General features: G+C 43.2%; 1 protein-coding gene across 1 annotated transcript in view; it reads right to left on the bottom strand.

Annotated features, from left to right (window-relative positions):
• LOC309840318 (uncharacterized protein) overlaps window positions 1-21,102 on the bottom strand; it is a 94,680-nt gene extending 73,578 nt beyond the window's left edge. The window contains exons 1-8 of the mRNA XM_082682385.1: window positions 21,000-21,102; window positions 13,003-13,492; window positions 12,431-12,526; window positions 11,510-11,740; window positions 8,986-9,008; window positions 7,591-7,691; window positions 7,288-7,314; window positions 6,521-7,072 (exon numbers count right to left, since the gene is read on the bottom strand). Of these exons, the coding sequence (XP_082538511.1) occupies window positions 6,521-7,072; window positions 7,288-7,314; window positions 7,591-7,691; window positions 8,986-9,008; window positions 11,510-11,740; window positions 12,431-12,526; window positions 13,003-13,425 (1,453 nt within the window). The 5' untranslated portion in view covers window positions 13,426-13,492; window positions 21,000-21,102. The remainder of the gene's footprint in view (window positions 1-6,520; window positions 7,073-7,287; window positions 7,315-7,590; window positions 7,692-8,985; window positions 9,009-11,509; window positions 11,741-12,430; window positions 12,527-13,002; window positions 13,493-20,999) is intronic.
• Between the last annotated feature and the right edge of the window lie 689 nt (window positions 21,103-21,791).

Genomic DNA, 21,791 nt, shown 5'->3' with positions numbered 1-21,791 from the left:
CCAATCTCCCCCGTCCTCCAGCCACTGGCTAACGTAATTCTACTCTTTGTCACTATCAATGTGACTATTTTAAAGGTCTCATACAAGTGAATCATACACTCTGTCTTGTGACTGGCTTATTTCACTTATAATAATGTCCTAAAGATACATCCATGTTGTGGCATATGTCAGAATTTCCCTCCTTTTGAAGGCTCAATAATCTCTTATATGTATATACCACTCATTTAAGCATTCCCAGACCTAGTTCTAGCATGGGGAAGATCCTCCACACAACACCAAGCAATTCTAGGCCCCCACCAGGGTGTCGAAAAATTCCATTCAATTCTGACACTACATTCCTAAAAATAATGTCAGCTTCCACAGAGTAAGTGTTCAGTCCTACAAGACTACAAGACTACAAGACTACTACAAGCCCCACCCCCATTTCTGAAGCCAGGTGCAAGCCCCAGGCTGTTACCCTGGCTTCTGACTCATACAGCCTCCTCTTTAGGGTCCTTTAATTTGCTAGGGTGGCCCACAAAAGGCAGGGAAACACATGTAACAGCTTAAGGATCAAGTCAACAGCCAGATGGGAAAGATGCAGAGTGAAGTATGGAGAAAGGACAAGGCACAGCCACGCTCTGTGAGCACAGCACTCTGCTTACATTTCCACAGGTTCACCAACCTGGAAGAGCCAAGAGTCTTAGGGTTTTTACGGAGGCTTCATTCATAGTCAGGATTGACTAAGTCATGGCCATTGCTTGACTTAACCTCCAGCCCTTCTCCCTTCCAGAACCAAAAGTTCCAACCCCTTAATCACAAACTGGTCTTTAGGGGAACAGCCCCTGCTCCTGGGTGGAGTCCTAATGTCACCTTTATTAACATAACAAAAGATCCCTTTGTTGCCCTTATCACAGGAAATTCCAAGGATTAGAAAGAGCCATTAGGCAGGAACCTCAAATGAAGACCAAATGCAAATGAGGACTGGGTTTTGGGCCTCTGGGTGACCAGATACATGTATTTCTTATAAATTACAATATTGCAACCACATCATGTTTATCCATTCATCCATTGATTACCACTTAGTTTGCTTCCACCTTTTGCCCATTACAAATAATGCTGCTCTGAACACAGGTATACAAATAGATCTTTGAGACCCTGTTTTCAATTCTTTTGGATATATATACCCAGCATGGATTTGATGAATCATATGGTAAATCTATTACTAATTTTTCAAAGAACCACCGTACTGTTTTTTATAACACCTGCACCATTTTACCTTCCTACCAGCAGTGCCCAGGGGTTACATTTCTTCCAACATTTACAATTTCCTATGAGTTACTTTGTTGTTCTTCTGTTTTGTTTTTTTGATGACAGCCATCCTAATAACTTTGGCTCATAAAGGTAGCATAAATAGATTAAGACAAAATATCAGTATTCTCATGTAAATATTAAAACATTATTATCAAAAATGCCAACGTTTAAATCACTTACTTAATACGGTATGTATTTAAGTTCATGTTTTTCCAAATTATGAAGGTATACATTTTTTGTAATTCATGTTCTAAATATTGATTTTTTGTTTTATTTAAATTAACTTAGTTAACATATAAGATATTATTAATTTCAGGGGTAGAATTTAGTGATTCATCATTTGCATATAACACAGTGCTCATTACATCAAGTGCACTCCTTAATGCTCATCACTCAATTACCCCATCCCCACTGTATATATGTGAGAAAGAGGTGGGGCTGGGTTGGGAAAGATAGAAAAATGGGCTCCATGATCAAGCTCACAGAAATACCCAAAAATGTGGAGATATAAGGAAACAAGAGATAAGGGAACTCTTCAGACCACCCACCCCAGGTATCCAAGGAGTAAGTCTTATGATCATCTACTGTGGTCAACAGAAAATAAACCAGACCCTGAAAAAGAAGTAAAGATGTTTTATCAGTAGTCTTTAATCAATGGTGCTGCCAGCAGAGAAGCCAAAATGATTTAAGTTCCCTGGTTAACTTTCTATAAAAGACCAACCCTAAAAGCTCTCAGCAGTGACACTGTTGGGACCCTCTGTATCCTTGCTTAATAAAAGGTTGATTTACTCACTCTCCATTGTCCACAAGATTCATTCTTCAACTCTGAGACAAGAAACCTGCTTTCCCCCTTCATTTACACCACATCTTCTTTATTCATTGATCCATTGATGGACATCTAGGCTCTTTCCATATTTTGGCTATTGTGTACATTGCTGCTACAAACACTGGGGTGCAGATGCCCCTTTGAATCACTATTTTTTTTGAAGATTTATTTATTTTTGAGAGAGCAAGGGAGCAGAAGCTGGGGGGAGAGGCAGAGGGAGAGGGAGAAGCAGGTTCCGCGCTGAGCAGGAAGCCCCATGCAGGGCTGGATCCCAGGACCTCAGCATTGCGACCTGAGCTGAGGGCGGCTGCTTAACTGACTGAGCCACCCAGGCGCCCCCTCAAATTGCTATCCTTCATCCATTTTTAATTCATTTTTTGTATGGTATATGAAAGTGGTCCAGTTTCATTCTTCTGCATGTGGCTGTCCCGTTTTCTCAACACCGTTGTTGAAGAGACTTTTTCCATTGGATATTCTTTCCTGCTTTGTCGAAGATTAGTTGCCCACAGAATTGAGGGTCCATTTCTGGGTTCTCTATTCTGTCCTACTGATCTATGTCTCTGTTTTTGTGCCATAACCATGCTGTCTTGATGATTTGTAATACAACTTGAAGTCAAACTGGGATGCCTCCAGATTTGGCTTTCTTTTTCAATGCTATCTTGGCTATTTGGGATTTTTTCTGGTTCCATACAAATTTTAGAATATTTATTAATTCCCTTTCGAGTGGAAATTTGATGCACTAATGCTAACAATTCATTTACTGGAAATAACACATGTGCAACCCTCATTTAGGGATGGTATTGTGGAGGGATGTGCAGGTTTAAAAAGCCATAAATATGTAGCCCTGTATGTGGGTCACAGGGAGAGATATTAAAAAGGTGGTTCTACTTCTGAGCTTCCTGGCAAAATAGCTGCCCCTGAGACCTTTAGGCCATCACATTGTCATCTCTCAGTATTACTTCTCTAAGTTTTTCTCTCGGTATTACTTCTCTAAGTTTTTCTAATGTTGTAGGTTTGTCCTCCTATCAACCATTTTACTGTTATTGGTGAACAGAGGTTCTACCTGTAATATGGAATTATCACATCAATAACTTAAGGGAAGGCAGAGGAAGTTTGACCTCTTATTTTCTTTAGGTAAACATGTCAATAATTTATTGACATTCAACTTCTTCTGATTATTTAACAACTATTTCGTTCCCCTCTAACTTCATTATTCAGTAAGTAAATGGACATCTATTTCTTTTTTAAATAAATTATTCTATCCATCCATGTTTGTTCCTGTAGTTCCTTTTGAGTATTTCATCTCTTTGTGTATGTCCACAGGCACAACCTCCTCAGCTCAGCTCTCACTAGATCTCCCTTCAATCTCTGCAAAATATTTCCTGAAAGTGACAAGGTAAGAGACAAAACCCATTTGCAATCTGTTTAGGGGTCCATCCAATCAAAGCAGAGCATGCATTCCAAATTTGGTTGTCCTCCAACCTCCTTAAAGTCCTGATACACTCTCCACCAGTTCCATTCCTTTTGTTCTGTCTCCTTTAACTTATTTAATATTTGATCTTAGCTTGGCCTTTAATTTAAAAAGATGGTTGTTACTTGGCCTATGCCCAGGTATATGACAGCAAAACATCTCATTTCTTCCCCTTTCTTTCACAATTTTAGGCTACAGGATGGAATAAACATAGTTCTAAAAAAAAAACCGCTAAGGTTCTGGGTCTTCTATGAGAAAGAGGAATACCCTAAAGTTCCAAGGTGCTTCTTGTAGCCCATGGAACCGACCACTAGGTCTCCACAAAAATCTGTGCACTCTCCCTTCCTTGAAATTTGATTGTACATAATTGCATATGGCTAGACAGTTCTACAGTTTTCCTTGCCGGTAGGTATTGCCCTGTGGCTATTCTCAGCATAGAAAGTAAGCAGAAATTATGAATCCCGTATTTAAGAGAGGAATTTAAGAACCAACCTGCCTCCCCAGGTTTTTTTTACCCCTCTGCAGGCTTGATGCTTAAGACAATACTGTCTTCGGGGATGGCACTCAGATGAAAGCAAGCTTGGTACATAAAACCCACATGGAACAGTGCCACACAGTACTAAATACACTCATGTTTGATTTTTGTAAGAATTTTTTTTTTTTTTTTTGTATTTGATCCATTGTTTTGGGGCTTACTTTTAGTAGCAGGTTAGTCTAATGTCAAGGCCATTATGCCTCTACCCAGACCCACAGGAGAGTCAGGGCTGCAAATTCATTCCTCCAAATCTCACTGGACCACTTTCCCCAGATCTCACCTACAATCCCAGCAAGTACTTTGTCTTTCCTTACTGTCTAAGGCCATTCACTGAATACCTCCACTGGCAGAGGACAGTTGGGCTAACTCCTTTTTACCTGGAACTTATTAAATGGGAAATAAGTGGAAGGGAGCAATTACTCAGGCAGATTCTACCATTCCTCATCCTCAGACCCCCACCAGCTCTGTAGGCAACGAGTCGCCTGCTCTATCTCCTTTCATAGATCTAATTGAAATGCATGGTTTGTCTACCCCTCTGATATAAATGTTGGGTATTCATCCTTTCTGATGAAGGCATAATACTCCATTGTATATATGGACCCTATCTTCTTTATCCATTCATCCACTGAAGGGCAAATCAGGATGAAGAGTGCATTTGGCCTCTGGCCTCCCACAAATTTCATCTCCCAAAGGGAATTCTGCCCTAGAGCAAACCAGTATGGGGTTTTTACTGTAACCTGTACTTCATGTCCCCATAGACATCAGAGCTGAGCCCTGAGGATGAACTAGTTACTATTTCCTCAAATCATGAAGAAACATCAAATGTCCAACAGACTGAGGGCTAAAGATAGGGCCTGGACTAGGCAGAATCATTTTCTCTGGCCATGATCCCTTTCTATGATCTTCCACCTCGTAAATTTCTAAACATGTTGAGATCTTCTTTTCTCTGCCATTACCTTCTACAAAAATACCTCAGCAGGGTAAGGGGTCTGTATAGAGATGAACCTATCTGCCCCACACTAGGGCCCTGGTAGGGATAGAGACTACATTACAGAAAGAGCTGTCCAATAGAAAGCCAATATAAGCCACATGTAATTTTAAATTTTCTAGTATCTAAAAAGCAAAATGAAACTGGTGAAGTTAATATGTATTTTTTAATCCAGAATATGCAAAATATTATCATTGCAATCTACAACAGAAAAGCTAAAAGGTATTTTACATTGTTTTTAAAAATTAAATCTTCAAAGTCAGGTGTATATTTTATACGTAAAGCACACTTCGATTCAGACTAGTCACATCTGAAGTACTCAATAGCCACTGGTAGCTCTTGGCTACCATACTGGACAGCAGCTCTAGTCGACTCCTTGATATTTGTTTCCACACTCACATCCACCTCCTAATTTCTTCTAGAGCTGGCTCAAAAGCATACACCACCTCTAGCAAAGTCATAGCAGCTCACCCACAAGCTGTTCACATTTGAGCATAAAGATAGGCCGTGAAGCCCGAAAAACTCGTTCTCTTCCTAAAACCACTTTATATTTTCTTGGTACGTTTCCCTCCCATTCTGGGAGAAAAATCTGTATTGGATTGATCATTTTCTTCTCTCCTTTATCTACTTCAGTGAATTTGGGAGATTTGTTTTAAATTTCAATTACTACCCTTAAATTTTTAAATCCATGAAGGTTGCAGTGAAAACGGAAGTTAAGATTTCTTTCTTTGAATTTAAATCCACCAAAGTTAACTTGTATAATGCTTTTTAGCACTCTATCCTATATATACTTACACAGAAATACAGTAATTTCTTTGTTTATTTATTGCATTGTATAAAACCTGAGAACAATGTTACAACGCAGGTCAATTTTTTTCATAAATGGAGATAGAAATGAAACTTAAACAATGTATTAGCAAAAACAAATTCAGTATTGAATATGAATAACAGTGATTTATTCCAGGGCTTGGTGTTACACTTAAAAATGGAAACAAATCAATGTATTCCAGTTATAGAATAAAAATGACAGAGGATTATCTCAATAATTATATATACTATCTGCTAAAATTCAATTTTCCATTCAGTACCAAAAAGTATAGCAAATTAATAGAAAAGAATTTGCTGAATTTGCTCCCATGAATCAGCAACAACAACAAAAACTCTGTCAAATATCATGCTTAATGCTAACATGTTGAAAGCGACCCCCAACCTATCCCAAGATCTGTAATTAATTAGGGATGTTCACTATCACCTCTGGGTATATTTTGGCTCTAAGCAAATGTCTGAAGGGAAGATGTAAGAATATGAGAAAATGGAAGTTCAGAAAGGAGAGACTGAGGTACAAATGAATCTCAGAATGAAGGATCCTGCTCAGATGTGGAGGCAGACAAAGGAACGTTCAAGGGCTTGGCCGACGCAGGGTCATTGGGACTACACAGTTGCAAGGATTAAAATATGGAGAAAGGGTGGTAGGAAAGTAATATTTAGAGAAGGTATAGATGGGAAAGCCATGGTTCGTGACATTATAAAAGGAGACAGTGCCAGCCTCATAGTCTAAGAAAACCCCAACACGGCGAGGGGGCACCATCATGGAGAGGAGCAGGGAAGTGGAAGACTCCTCATAGGCTCTATATTCATGTTTATGATGCAGCCCGATCACCCAGTAGCCACTCTGAGGTTGGTATCTGGAGTAAACATTCCGGTTGTTCGTAAACTGGTTGAAACATGTAGAGTCAACTGAACTACAGCATACCCCTAGGATCCAGTCAGTCTTCTTGGTCACATCCACCTCCCAGTAATGTTTCCCAGAGGAGAAGTGCTGAGAGCCCAGGATACCACAGTCATAATGCTCTTCCAGGTAAGACCCAGCCAGCTTGGCACCCACAAATCTCACCTGTCTTCGGTTTTTAGACATGACAAGATTTAAGTTAGCTGTGTGTGGATTCAGAGTGACGTCCACTGTGGGAAAAGGTACAAAATCAGCAGATGACGATGGGTACAAGGGACTTAAGACACTGAGAAGAGAAAACACAGAAGTGGAGGAATTGGAACTATGTGGGGCGATGGAGAGATGGTATTAACGCCTTGTAACAGAGTGTGTGGTATGTCCAGGGGGGAGCATATGAGGAAGGATAAGGACATGTCAGCTCAAAGATGCCATGGTTGCTACTTACCCCAATAGCTCTGGACATCCGTCAATTCTGTAATGATAAATAGAGTCAATTACATTGTACAGAATGGACACAGGTCAGGTCTGCTTGGTTGAGGGGTGAGGTAGGGAGTTCTATAAGGATGCGAGCTGGCCCTCTTGCTTCCCCCTTAAGTATGAACTGCATTGTCTTCAGCACTGAATGTCCTTCTCTCCCTGTCCTCTCTCTGCACCACTACTCCCAAACACCAACTCTATACTCTATTCTATTTATTGCTTATGTTACAATAATTCCACCTCCAAAAAGCTGTCCCCTGAATCTCCTCACCTCTGAACACCCGCAGCATCCTTTTCAGATCTGGAACTCGAAACATACTCTTCAGCTTAGTAGGGAGAGCTTCTGGCTTCTTTAAGGTCCAAAACTCACTTCTAGAGAGAAGAAACCTTATGAATGTCCTACACTGCTCGTGTTGGGTTTCTCCAATATCCAACCCCTCATCGACCAAGCCCCTGGAAGAACTTTAGCATTCTTTCTTGAAGAAAATTAGCATCCTTCTTCAAAGAGCTCTGGCACTGGGACCAGAAGACCTAGACTAGAAAATAGCTTCTCACCATCTGAAAACTTTGATAAGATCTAGTCCTGCAAAGGATTGTTTTGTTTTTGTAAAATACCATTTCCCCTTCTCTCTATATATATCCTAAGATTATATAAAATTAAACAATTGCTGGGAAATCTTTTGCTAACTCTAAGAAAGATACTGAATACTTACAGTCAGTGCCATCTTAAGGGTCTAGTGTAAGGGGCTGGAGATGTGTGTGTTGACAGGGAGAACACCAGGAACCTGCTTGGTGGGGCTCTGAGAGTACTGAGTAAAGGGCTTCCTTCTGAACAGTGAGGTTAGGCCTTAAGATCTGTCAGAGGCCTAGGGACAAAGGCCTCCAGAACAGTGTTTGAGGAGGCAGTCTCTGGGAATATCATGCCAGTTGGAGAAAGGAGACATCTTCACCTCCAAACCATGAGTGAACACTTCAGAAGTGACAACAGGCTCCATATTTCATGTGTCTGTGAGAAGCTTAAAGGTGCCAGGTGTGTGGGGAACCTCAGAGGTCACCTTGATGGATGAGAATCTAGAGTATGGGACAGAGAAGAGAAAATGTTTTGTTCCAGGGCCAAAACCAATCTTCTCAAGACCTCATGTCTATGTTTTTACAGGAACTGAGAAAAATGGGATGTCTGAGGAAAAACAAGTAGCAAGGCAGGACTCTTCTAAAGCCAAGAGAGAAAGGGTAATTGAAAGCGAATGGCCGAGGTGCTGATTCTTGGACCTTGGAAAGACAGATGGGAAAGTTCCCCAATAAAATACTAAAAGCTCCTAAAATCAGGGCTGGAAACAGGTAGTTTTGTAGCAAAGGGTAGCATCATGGGCTACCACAGGAGTTAGTGATGCTGCAAATTTTATTTTTAAGAACACTACTATCCCCAATTTGTGACCATCCCCCCCAAATTACCCCAAATTCTCTTACCATAGAAACTAGGTAATTCCCTTTATTTCAGGGAACCCCAAAATTCTCAAGATAAGCAACTCATGACATCACAGTCCTAAACCTTCCCTGCCTTGTGATTTTTCTCCTTTTCTTTTCCACTGACCATAAGATAACTCTATGGGTATAGGAATCTTTTGTCAACCCAAGGGAACCACCCTGTATTCACTCCTAAACATACCTTTTCATGACATCACTCACATCCTAGGAAGGAAAGAGAAATGTTAAGTCAGGGAGTAATAGGTTCATCCATGTTCCTTATCCCAATCCCACCACCCCATGGTATGATGGCAATAAAGATGGACCCAAAATGGAGGCCACAAAGTAGAATACAAACTCAGAGTAGACTGTCCCTGAGACCCCATGTAGAGATGTTGGGAGATGACCGAACTCATTCATTGGTACCTTTATTTTGATGATAGAGTGTGTATATGTGCATCATCTATTAGCACTAGAGAATCCCACATTATTAAGTCATAATTTCTGTCTTTGAGATGCTGCCATTCTCAAAGATGAGATGTTGCTGAGGATTCAAGAGCCTTAAAAGTGGTGATTTCTCAAACTTCACCTCTTCTCACCGTTTATGCTACCCTTGCTGACTTCAACCAGTTTTCTTGATTTCAACACACCCATGTTCATGATTCCCAAACCTGTCCTTCTGCTCAGATCTCTCTCACATATGCTAGCAAATGAGCCACAGGCATCATAAAATCAATTTATTTAAAAAACAACACAACACAAAACAAAACAAAAAACCCTTACTTTTCCTGCAACTGTGAGGTCTCTTTCCTTTAATCTCCCTCAGTGCTGCCACCATCCATTTAGTGACTAAATTCAGACAAAGCATGAGCCTAAAAACTACCTTCTATTCACCCTGATGTCCCATCTCAAACAAAGCCAGTCCCCATCTTCTAGCCACCTGCGCTTCACTGTCATTACTGCCACAGCCAGCCTCCCTGGAGCAAAACTACCTCATGGCCTCCCCCTTGACTTCTGTTCTACACACCACACCGAATGAAGAAAAGGCTTGATCTACGCAACACAGGAATAACTATTTTCTCTGCCTTAGGGCTATTTTCAGTGGCATTTGACAGAAACACAGGTCAAACGGCTTGAATACAGAAAGAAACAAAGGGAGAAGATGTGTCAATTTATACTGAATATCCAGGATGCATCAGCCTTCAGGCATGGTTGTACAGAGGAACTCAAATGGCCAAATCTGGGGCCACTCCTTGGCTCCTTCTCTTGCATTAACTTTATTCTCAAGGGTCACACCGAAACTTGAGAGCTGCAGACTTCCATCGGTTATCAAATCTTAATGAGCAACAAAGTCACACAGATATGGAGAAGAGGAGGAAGATGGTGTGCTGGATGAGCTCTAGAAAACCTGAGTGTGAAACAGCCCTCAAGTTAAAAGACCCATTGGGCAGTCATATGAAGAGGTGTGAGGGTCTCGACAGGGACCTGGGTGAAATCATACAAACTGATGATCTCTGTACTTATGGAGCAAGTTTTTACAGCTTGAAAAATCTGTGGAGGGACTAAAATGGGGCAGGGAGAAGCGTTAGGGTAACCCAATACCCAAGCTGAAGAAAAAGGGCAAGAGGAATAATAAAGATTGGAAACCAGAAGCAACGCGTTAGAAAAGCCCCAATAGTGTAGCTTCTGCATGACCCCAACACCAAGGCTCAAAAATAAGTCAAGAAGTGATTGTTCTACCAACAAAGGGAGAGCAAGAGGAAAGCAAGAAAGTAAGGAACAGCCTGAAGTTTCCAGCATGTTACAAAGTACATCCTGTCTCCATCATCAGTCACCCCATTCACTCTACGTAGAAAGCACCTGCAAAGATTTCAACTTCTGTTCAAGCTCCTGCATCAAATCTGTCCAAGTTTGACACCTTGCACCCTCCTAGCGCACACATGTGCACACATGTGTACACACACACCCCAGAGCCCAGCCTTTTTTGTGCCTTAAAAAGACCTGTTTATACTTCTATTACAACACGTTAAATGTTTCCGCCCAAGAGGAGAGAGTGAAGGCAAAGAAGGAATGATGATGACATACAGAATCTCTAAGTACTTGAGCCTGATGTGTGATGGTCTGTGACTAAGCTGGGGTAAATGTACCCGACAGATCCCAACACAGCCTCAGAGACAACAGGTACCACGTGGCCAGTGAATCCCAACAGCGGGAGAGAGGATTATGTACCTACCCCACAGGGACATCTGACAATATCTGGAAGATTCTGGGTTGTCACAGCTGAGGGGAGATGCTACTGACATTCATCCAGTACATGGAGGCCAGGGAGGCTTGCCAAACATCCTATAAGGTACCAAACATCCTACAAGGTACCAAACATCCTACAAGGTACCTCATGGCAACAAATTTCCAGCTCAAAGTATCAGTACTGTTGAGATTCAGAAATGTTGCTCTAGAACATCAGTGGGTATAACAGATCTCCACGGTAACAAATAAACTTTGGGATTACATATTGTATTTAATAAATAAAAATGAGACAGTCCCCAAGCATTTGTACTTGGGGACAAGTACAAATCATCCTATGTTTTACCCATGACTCCATACGGTTTAATAGGCAAGGAGCCCACCAGGGCCAAATAAATCTTTTTCTTGCCCCTACCAGGTCACGAATGCTGGTCTCCCTTTGCCATGACTCTCAGCCTGCGGGGGCTCCTCATGAGCCTTACCTGCAGCAGCTCCACTGCTGACCCCTGACACCGAAGCTCCAGATCCGAGATGAGCTCCCTCAGTGACTGGCTCTGCCGGACCAGTTCATTCTCAGCCTCTTCTAAAATACTCAGCCCTTTCCTCTCTTCCTCCTCCAGCTTTTTCAACTGTCGCTGCTCCTCTTTGTCCAGGATGCTTCTCAACTTATTAAACTCTGTCTGGATCCGGTGTCTCTCAGGTTCCATCTGATTCTTTGGGAACATGCAAGAGAAAAAGCCTGCTCATCTGCTGAGCTAGGGTCTCTGCTCTCGAACTGGGCTGGGGGTGGGCAGGGGTGGAGGGTCAGGCTCAGCCCCGCTCTCCTGGCCAGGTCTCACGGGGAAAGGAGGAGCAGAGATGGGAAGGAAGTCCCTCAGAAGCTGTTCTTTCCTTCTACTCTCTCTTCAGCTCTTCCCAAACCATGAGCCCCAGGCTACCTTACCTAGGACTCTAAGACATAGACTGTGGCTCCTGGGGAAGGTCTCGATTTAAAGCTGCCTCCCCAGCCTCCTGGGCCTCTGCATCCATCTCCCCTTCCAATTTTGAGTACTCATGTGGGAATGATAAGCTGGTGTGTGACCTGTCTTTCCAGGAGCTTCCAGAACTTCCAACTGTAGAACAAAGTCTGGAGTCAGGAATTGCCGGCTGCCAATGGCCACAGTTCCCCTCCTATGTAAGTATCTTTAAAAATCTGAATTCCTTTTTGATATGTTCATTCTCTAATTCCCCCTTCTCTATCCTTATGCTATGAATAACACCCTGTTGGGAAGGGCTGCAGTGAAGGATTATGCAAAGAGCAGCTCTGCCAGCCAAATTAGGAAGAGATAGGACCCAGACTCCCATGCCCTGCCCCAATTCTTCTCCCAGGACACCTTCAGACCTTCAGGAAGAATCCTTCTTACCTTCCAGGATGTCCTCTTCCTTATGATAACCGCGGCCAGTCTCTCAGCTTCCTGCTGCTCTAGCCTCAGCTTCCTCAGAGACTCCTGGAACTTCTCCTTAAAGAAACATCAGGGCAAGCAGGGTCAAGCACTACCTCATCTCTGTGCTCAGAATGTAGTGAATGGGGGGAGAGTATGCTGACCTCGGAAGCCTGTCCTGCTGGACCAAGAAATAAGAAAGCCTAAGGCTCTCTTATGCACAGGGGGTGTGCATAAAAAGCCAATGGGTGCAGGTCGATTCTCTTTTCTCCCAGGGAACCTGTCCATGCAGGACTTTCCACTTACCACCACCATATCCCCCACACTTAACCACCGAGCCCCCTAGTTACCCTCCCTAGCAACCTGTACTCATGCGGAGCAGGTCTTGAGCAGCAAGGAAGAGATAAAGTCTCTACTCTTGGGCAGGAGGGCATTTTCTAGGTTCATCCTCTAGGCAAATGGGAAAACCAAAGAAATGAGATTACAGCATGGAGAAAAGTTACACTCTCCTGCCAAGGGCCCTGCTCCTCCTTGCCTTCCCTCTGGAATCCTACCTGGACCTCGTGGACAACCTCCTCCATAAGCACCGTGTGGTGACTGCGGTGCTCCTGAGACCGCTCACAAAGCCAGCAAATGAGCTTTCCATCCTCCTTACAGAACAGCTGGAGTTTCTCTCCATGGTGCACACAGAGAATCCCCTCCAGCTGCATCCCGGGGCCCAACACCACCTCTCTGAGCCTGTCCGCTATGTTGGCCAGGTGCCGATTTGGCCGTAGGTCCCCAGGCTGGTAGCTAGTCTGGCACACAGGACAATTGCTTTCCCCATCTTGGCCCATCACCGATTCTGTGCTATTCCCCATGATGCAAGCCTGGCAAAAGCTGTGGCCACAGTCTATGCTCAGGGGTTCTGTCAGGAGCTCCAGGCAGATGGGGCAAGTTACTTCATCTCGTATGTCCACCAGGAGCGCTGAGGTCATTGTAGCTTCTCTCCTGGCTCCTGCTTGCCCAGCCAGAATTTCTAAGGTGTTTCTTGCTTACAGAATCCTGGGTAGGTGAGGGGGGGAAAAAAAAAAAGGGTTCAGGGTAAGAAACGATTGTCAATAAAAGGTTGCTGAGTATCCTGGACAAACAGGCCAGATACCTGGGGTCACAAGGGCTTCTTATTCAAGCTTCAAACATGTTATTCATCCCCAGCTCATATTAGACATCAATTTGTACCCTCATCAGAACAAGGGTTGATTTTCCTTCACTCTTGGTGGATGGAGGGACCAAGTGAAGCCCGTGAGAGAAGTGGCCTTGAGTGAGCCATCATCTGTTTGATCTTTTCTCATACAACCTTGGTGTTAAAAGCACTGAAACAGTTTGGTGATCATGGACATTGCTGCTATGACCATTGGGGTACATACGGCCCTTCTTTTCACTACGGTTTTTCACTTACTTGTGGAGCATAAGGAATAACATGGAGGATATTAGGAGAAGGAAAGGAAAAGTGAATTCAGGGAAGTCGGACGGGGAGACGAACCATGGAGACTGTGGACTCTGAGAAACAAACTGAGGGTTTTGGAGGGGAGGGGAGTGGGGGTTGGGTGAGCCTGGTGGTGGGTATTAAGGAGGGCACGTACTGCATGGAGCACTGGGTGTGGTGCATAAACAATGAATCTTGGAACACTGAAAAAATAAAATTCAATTTAAAAAAAATTAAAAAAAAATGGCACCAAAACACAGTGCTGCCTCCAGATATTTATACTTGTTGTTACTTCCTGAAGGTAAGACCCTTCATCCGAATCTCCGCCTGACTCAGTAACTTCATTCCACATCTCCTTACCCACACCCTTATTGGCAGAGATGGCTCTGTGTAGACTAACTAAAGCTTGGCCACCCACACAGTCACTCTTCCATATGCTTGATTTTTCTTTTTATCACTACCTAATGTATATCTTTGTTGCTTGAATCCTCCCACTAGAATATAAACTCTAGGAATCAGAGACTGTTCCATTTTTGTTCAGTACTGTATCCTCAGAAATAGCAGTACCTACACACTTCTTTTTAAATTTTAATTCCAGCAGAGTTAACATATGGTATTACATTAGTTTCAAGTGTGTTAAGGTCCTCAACTTTTGAGGAATGACCATCTAGAACCTTCTTTGTCATGAGCTTTCCCATGAGAATCCTTTTACTGTGAAGACACTTGCAGCTTCTCAGAGTTCTGCTCCTCACGGGGCCCTCTCATCCATCATGGTCACCTTCCCAGACACACTGAAAAAACAATGACCATAATAACCCTGAGGTAATCTTTGATACCTAGTTGTGATTTAAAACTCCCATTTCCCTGTTTTCCTTATCCCTCACAGAAAAACTCCAAATAAATAAGAGTATTTGTGGCTCTCTAAAAAAACAATAGATATGAATGACATTATAAAATCAAACATCTTGTAAGTCCCAGAGTTAGCAGAACCTAACATGTCCAGTCCTAGCTCAAGGCCCCGTCCTCAACCTCAGAACTTTGACCAGACATTCAGTGGTATCAGTAGTAAAAGTCAAACACAGACCCAGGGCTTTAGGAATGTGGAATGAGAAAGGTTGTTTGATGAAATTTCAACACGGCCCGTCATACACTTTGACAGGGACCTGTGCGCTGGGGGGAAAGGGGAGAAGGGAAAGGTGTGGCGGTGAAGGCCACAGGCATTCTAGTGTAGGACCCCAGGAAGATGTGTGCTTGTGGGAAAAGACTAGAGAATCAAGCATGGTTCTGTGGCTCCCCACCATTATCTGTGGTGTGGGGAGATAATGATGTATGAAGGTATTTGTTTTAAGAACAGTAATGGGGGACGCCTGGGTGGCTCAGTTGGTTAAGCAGCTGCCTTCGGCTCAGGTCATGATCCCAGCGTCCTGGGATCAAGTCCCATATCAGGCTCCTTGCTCGGCAGGGAGCCAGCTTCTTTCTCTGCCTCTGCCTGCCATTCTGTCTGCCTGTGCTCACTCTCTCTCCCTTTCTGACAAATAAATAAATAAAATCTAAACAACAACAAAAGAACAGTAACAGGAAGGTGGAAAATCATCATCAGTACCATTTTCTGATCACTTAAGTGCTAGGCAATGGATGAACTGTAAAAAAAGATACTGCAAAAAGAGCAAATCCCACAATAATTCTATAAGGGAAGTTTAATAACACCTATTTTATGAAGGTGAAAAATGAATCTCTTTTTTTTTTCTTAAATTTTGTTTATTTATTTGACAGAGAGAGATCACAAGTAGGCAGAGCAGCAGGCAGAGGGAGGCGAAGCAGGTTCCCCGCAGAGAGCCTGATGGGGGGGGGGGGGGAGATTGATCCCAGGACGCTGAAATCATGACCTGAGCCAAAGGCAGAGGCTTAACCCATTCAGCCACCCAGGCGCCCCCCCCCCCAAAATGAATTTAAGAAGGTATTTAACTGCCCAAAGTCTCAGAGTGAGTAAGTGACAAAGTAAAGATTACAATCCAGTTTTATTCACCTCCCAGTCTCAGGTTATTAACCAGGAACCCATCTGGTTCTTAAAGGGAATGTTTTCTTCACACTACCCACACCACCTGCAAGGGTGCTCAGGTCGTGATGTCGCTGTGCTGATTCATACGATAGCTCTGTTCTTCTTAGCACTGAAAAGCACCCTACAGTTCTTCCTAAGATATCTGTAGGCTCCCTCCACAGTCCCGCTCTGCTTCCTTCCTGGCAGCACATCGTACAGACCTAAGCTGCTTTCTTTTCCCTGGCAGTGTAGGGCAGAAAAGGCACTGGTGCTAGAGCAACGTAGACCCAGGTCTAAATCCTAAATATATTGATCTAGTTTTAGAACACTGGAATGATTCCCCATTTGAGATGCGGCTCCATCTTTTGTGCATTGCTGAGATCAATTCCTCCCTTAGGAGTATAGTTGTGATAATTACCTAAGCCAATGCAGAGAGTAGTCTCAATAAAGATTAATTATGGTTACCCTTACGCTGGAGATGCTCTCTGATCCTGCAGTGCTCTCGCTTGTCACCAGGAGGAAAAGGGCCTCTTCGTATTTTTAGCGGGGGCAAAGCAAAGTGTGGTGGAGAGATAGCTCTTCATAAATATCTGTTATAAGAATTTATGAATTACTTTCTTACCCCTTTTCATTTCTCCTTACTTCTTTTGGAACTAGGAGAAAAACCCAATATTAAAATTCATAACAAGATTTAACGAGATGGCACTTAAGGACAATGTGAAAGAGCTTGACCTCAGTTGGTTGTCTCCGTGTGCCTGAGGAAAGGATCAGTTAAGAAGTGTGGAGATTCCTTAAGGAATTAAAAATAAGGCTACCTTATGACCCTGCAAGTACACTGCTGGGTATTTACCCCAAACATATTGATGTAGTGAAAAGGGCCATCTGTACCCCAATGTTCATAGCAGCAATGGCCACGATCACCAAACTGTGCAAAGAGGCAAGATGCCCTTCAACAGGTGAATGGATAAAGAAGATATGGTCCATATACGCAATGGAATAGTATTCTTCTATCAGAAAGGATGAATACCCAGCTTTTTTATCAACATGGACATGGACAGGATTGGAAGAGATTATGCTGAGTGAAACAAGTCAAGCAGAGAGAGTCAGTTATCATATGGTCACTTACTTGTGGAGCACAAGGAATAACATATGGAGGATACTGGGTGAAGGAGAGGGTAAGTGAGTTGGGGGAAATCGGAGGAGGAGACAAACCATGAGAGACTGCGGACTCTGAGAAACAGACTGAGGGTTTTTTGGAGGGAAGGGATATGGGGGTTAGGTGACCCTGGTGGTGGGTATTAAGGAGGGCACGTATTGCATGGAGCACTGGGGTGTGGTGCATAAACAATGAATCTTGGAAGACTGAAAAAATAAAATTAAAAAAAAAAATCTAGAAGCTTCTCTAACTATCCAACTTGAGATCCTAGAACTTACTCTAACTTTACTGTTTGTGCTGAATTTAGATGCCCTCATTGAAAAACACTATTTTATTCTCATTATTAGACATTTTCAGTTATGCAATTGTATTACCATTGTCTTAAATCAAAATGAGAATTTTTTAAAGACATTTTTTCTTATGTATGTATCTATGTATGTATAGAGTGAGTGAGTATGTGTTTCTGCATTTAATCACTTTCCTTGGAAGCCATTTGCTCTGCTCACCTAGCTGGACTCTTCTTGGGGACATTAAAGAAGAGCCAACTCACAAATGCACCACCTCACTGAAGGCACACTAGCCCTGGGGTCTCAGTTGTGTCCTTCATGTACAGGACAGGACACAGGGCATTTCTGCCTCATAGATGCAATGCAATAACAGCCCAAAACTGGAAATAATCCATAAAACCATTAACTGGTAAATGAAAAGATTGTGGTATATTCCATACAATGGTATATTACCAAACAATAAAATGGAACTGATACTTACACAAGATAAATCTCAAAAGCATGATACAAAAGGAAAGAGGGTGAATATCAAAAGTTATTGTATGGTTCCATTTATATGAAATCCTAGAAAAAATAAAACTCTGCTATTTGAAAACAGACTAGTGGATGCCAAAGCCCAGGATTGTGAGAAGTGGATTAACTGCATCAGGACACAAGGAACTTTTGGGGGTGATGGAAATGACCTTTATAAATGGTTGTGTTGGCAGCTGCACAACTGTATACGAAACAAAACTTACAGAATTGTGTGCTTTAAAGTTGATTTTTTTAAAAAGATTTTGTTTGTTTATTTGACAGAGAGAGATCACAAATAGGCAGAGAGGCAGGCAGAAAGAGAGAGAAGGAAGCAGGCTCCCCACTGAGCAGACAGCTCGACCGCGGAACTCAATCCCAGGACCCTGAGATCATGACCTGAGCGGAAGGCAGAGGCTTAACTCACTGAACCACCCAGGCGCCCTAAAATTGATTTTATAGATGTAAATTATAGCTCATTAGAGCTTATTAATACAAAAACAGAACAAAGAAACACATTGAGAAAACTTAAAGGCTTGGCTTTCTGATCTTCTCAGCATAAATTAGAACTGAGCTGTCTAATATTGTAGCCACCTGAAATGTGGCAAAAAAAAAAAAAGATGTTTTAAGTATAAAATACACACCAGATTTCAAAAGATTTTGTTAGAAAAATAATCTAAAACATATCACTAACACCTTTTATATTGATAACACATCCTAATATTTTATATTATTGATGCACTGAGTTAAGTAAAATATATTCAAATCAATTTCACCTGTTTCTTCTTTCTAATGAGGCCACTGGAAAACTTAAAATGATAAATGTGGTCCCGTTATATTTCTGTATTTCTTTTCCATCTAACGCAGTACTATAGATATTCAGGACAGAGAAAGATTTTTGCTGAAAGAGTTCATGTGTCTTGTCAGAGGGTATAAAGTTGAGGCTGCAGAAAGGAAGAAATTGTAGAGGGACGCATGCAGCTAGCATGTCTAGTAGCTTTTGCACACTACCCAAGACACCAGACCGCAGCCCGAAGGAGCCAAGGTGGGTCAATTCAGTCTCCCAGGAAAGCCTGTCTCAAGAGCAGTGTGATCAGAGATGACAACCTGGCTGTGGGAGGAGAGCAGATCCCAGAGGCTGAAATGCCAGAGCCCTGTGGATCAAATCTGCAAATGAAAGAGCCCAAATTCATGTCCTGGTGAACTATTAAATCAGAAGCAGATGCCTGAAAAAGAATGTCTGGTGGTCTGCTGACTATCAGCATTGGCATCCCTGGAGCTCTTTATGCAGAATCTTAGCCTCATCCTGGACAATTCAGTTTCTGCAAGTCAATAAAGATCTCTAGGTGACATCTATGCATAGCAAGGTTTCAGAAGCCCTGTCTTACGTAAAGGCACGTCCTTCCCAGGCAGATGCAATCTGGGGGCAAAACAGCTAGAAGGAGGGGGTGGGGTGGGGAGGAAAAAGAGGATAAGCTCCTAGTTAGATCAGAAGCATCCACTCCAACAGAAGCTTACAATTCAATATCAAATGGCTTCAGAATAAAAGTCAGTGACAGGACAAGCTAGCCCAGGATGGGGCCTCAGAATGAGTTAGAACTAAGATGGGCAGTCTACCCACCAGCTGGGAGCTCTACTGAAAATGTGGTAAAAAACCTAAACAGGTAGAAGCTGCATTTACAAGAGAGTTTAGTTTCTTGTAACAGTATTTTTTTTTAACCTTTGTGAAGGGTTATAGCCTATTTTAACCTATTATCTGGAATGGTTATCTAACAGGTGACACTTCATAAATATTGGAACTGGAACAAAATCAGTCCCAAATTCTTTTCAAAATTTATTTCAAAAGAGTATCACTATCCCATCCATTTCAGAAACGTACAATTAAATAACTTGGCAAATTCTTAAAATACTTTCCTGCACAAGTTTTCTTTTCCCTGAATTTTAGACAGTCCACTGAGTATTTTTTTTAAATAGCTAATTCACAAAATTCTTATTTTTCCCCCTGCATTTGTGATATTCCACTTGCAATTCCAAATTTTTTAAACTCTTATTATACTTTCATTTGTTTAGATGTTGGTTATACTCTTCGTTACCATAGTGCATTTTAACACATTTTATTCCCCGCTCTATTTTTGAAAAAAAAAAAAAAAATTGGCAATTTTTTAAAAGCTCAGCATTGATTTTTTCAAGAATAAAGACTTAATTTACACTTTGTCAGGCAGTCGCCCATGTTAAACCTCCCCCTCACTTAATTTTCACCAAAACTCTAGGGTATAAATATTACTGGGTCCATTTTACAGATGGAAGAAAAAACTGAAGCTCCAAGAGATTAGTGTCAGAAGGATGAAAAGGAAATAAAAATAAAATGATCTATATCATCAGCTCGGAAAGCGAAGGGACCGCATCTTTTACTGCTCTCCCACCTCTGCCAGGAGCGACAGTTAGTGGCCCGTCCCAGAAGGGCGGACGTCTCCCTGTGACCCGCATACCGACAGAATGAGAAGCCCTAGAGGATCCAGATGAGAGCAGCCCCAGGTGGTCAAGACTCCCAGTAGTTTTGGGTAGACTGTGAGGACCTGGGGCGCGTGGGCCTGCTCCTTTCCCTGAAACGCAGGGCTGGAGGACCCGGCCTTGGAACAGACCCTCAGGTCCGGCGAGGGCGGAAGCCTCACCCTCTTGCTCCCCGGGGAGAGGTCAGGGCCTCCCGGGTGGAGGATAAGCGGTGTCACTTCCTGGGGCAGAGAGGCAGAGATGGGGGAGGGGATGCTGACCTCGGAATCCACGCCAGTCCCATGGTTTGCACGCATTCCCGAACTCAAAAAACTTTCAGGACTGCCTCCCCTACCTCCGGACTGCCTCCTCGACCTCCTGCGGTCCCTTGTCACGACCCTTTGCACAGACCACGCCCGGGTCCCGAGCCAGGAGGAGCCCGGCCTGAGGAGCTCCCAAGCAAAAGTGAGTCAACTCAAAACCGCAGAGGTCTCCCTCACTCCTGTCCACCTGCGAACCCCGCAACCCAGCCTGCAGGGCGGGTCGAACTCCCAGAACCTGCGCGGACAGCGGTGGCCGGCCAGAGAACAGAGTGGCTCACTAACCTGGGCTCTGGGGCCTGGATCGGAGCCGAGGACTCACCGCGACGGCCTCCTCCACCCCAGCCGAGAGACTCCGGGCCCAGAGGCGGGGCGAGAGAGGGCGAGGGCTGCTGATAGGGCCCGCCAGTCCAGCGCAGCTCGGGTCCGACACTCCAGGGGTGTGGTCCCGCCGGCCCCACCTGCCGGCGGGGGCGCTGTTCCGCCTACCTGTGCGCCAAACGTCCTGGGGCCCGGGAGAACACCTGAGCGCCGCAGACGGCGCTTGCAAGTGGTCATCCCTTGGGTTTTCCGATTTCGTGTCGGTGTTCAGGAACACTGAAAATACGCCTGATTAAAATGTCCGAATAAAGAATATCCAAACTTAAACGAGTAGGTAAAGATAACCGTTTCGCATCATAATGGTATGTTTTGCAAAAACATCGTTAACTTTAAAAATTATGCCAAGATTTTAACCTATATGACCTATGAACCCTATGAGAGACCGTATATATGGGTTTTTACGTCCTTGTGAATACATGCAAAGCTTATGAAGCCTGAGAGCTGAACTATAATGTTTCAACGGCACAACGACTTTTGAGAAGAAAAGGAAGGGCAAGCTTTTGACCCAAGCGAACCTAGGAAATGAACCTGACCTGGTCTGGGAAAGTGGGTTGGGGGAGGAGGGCCTGCAGAGAGGCTGACTGGAGGCGGGGGATGTCAGGATAAAAGTCAGGACAGAAGAGTTGGGCAACATGAATTTTTTCACTTAGCATACTATTTTTACAGTTCATTATTGTTGCATGTGTGTGAGTACTT

The sequence above is a fragment of the Mustela nivalis genome (genome assembly GCF_964662115.1).
Source record: "Mustela nivalis genome assembly, chromosome: 9".
Taxonomy (NCBI): domain Eukaryota; kingdom Metazoa; phylum Chordata; class Mammalia; order Carnivora; family Mustelidae; genus Mustela; species Mustela nivalis.
This window is presented reverse-complemented; position numbering and strand designations above follow the sequence as displayed.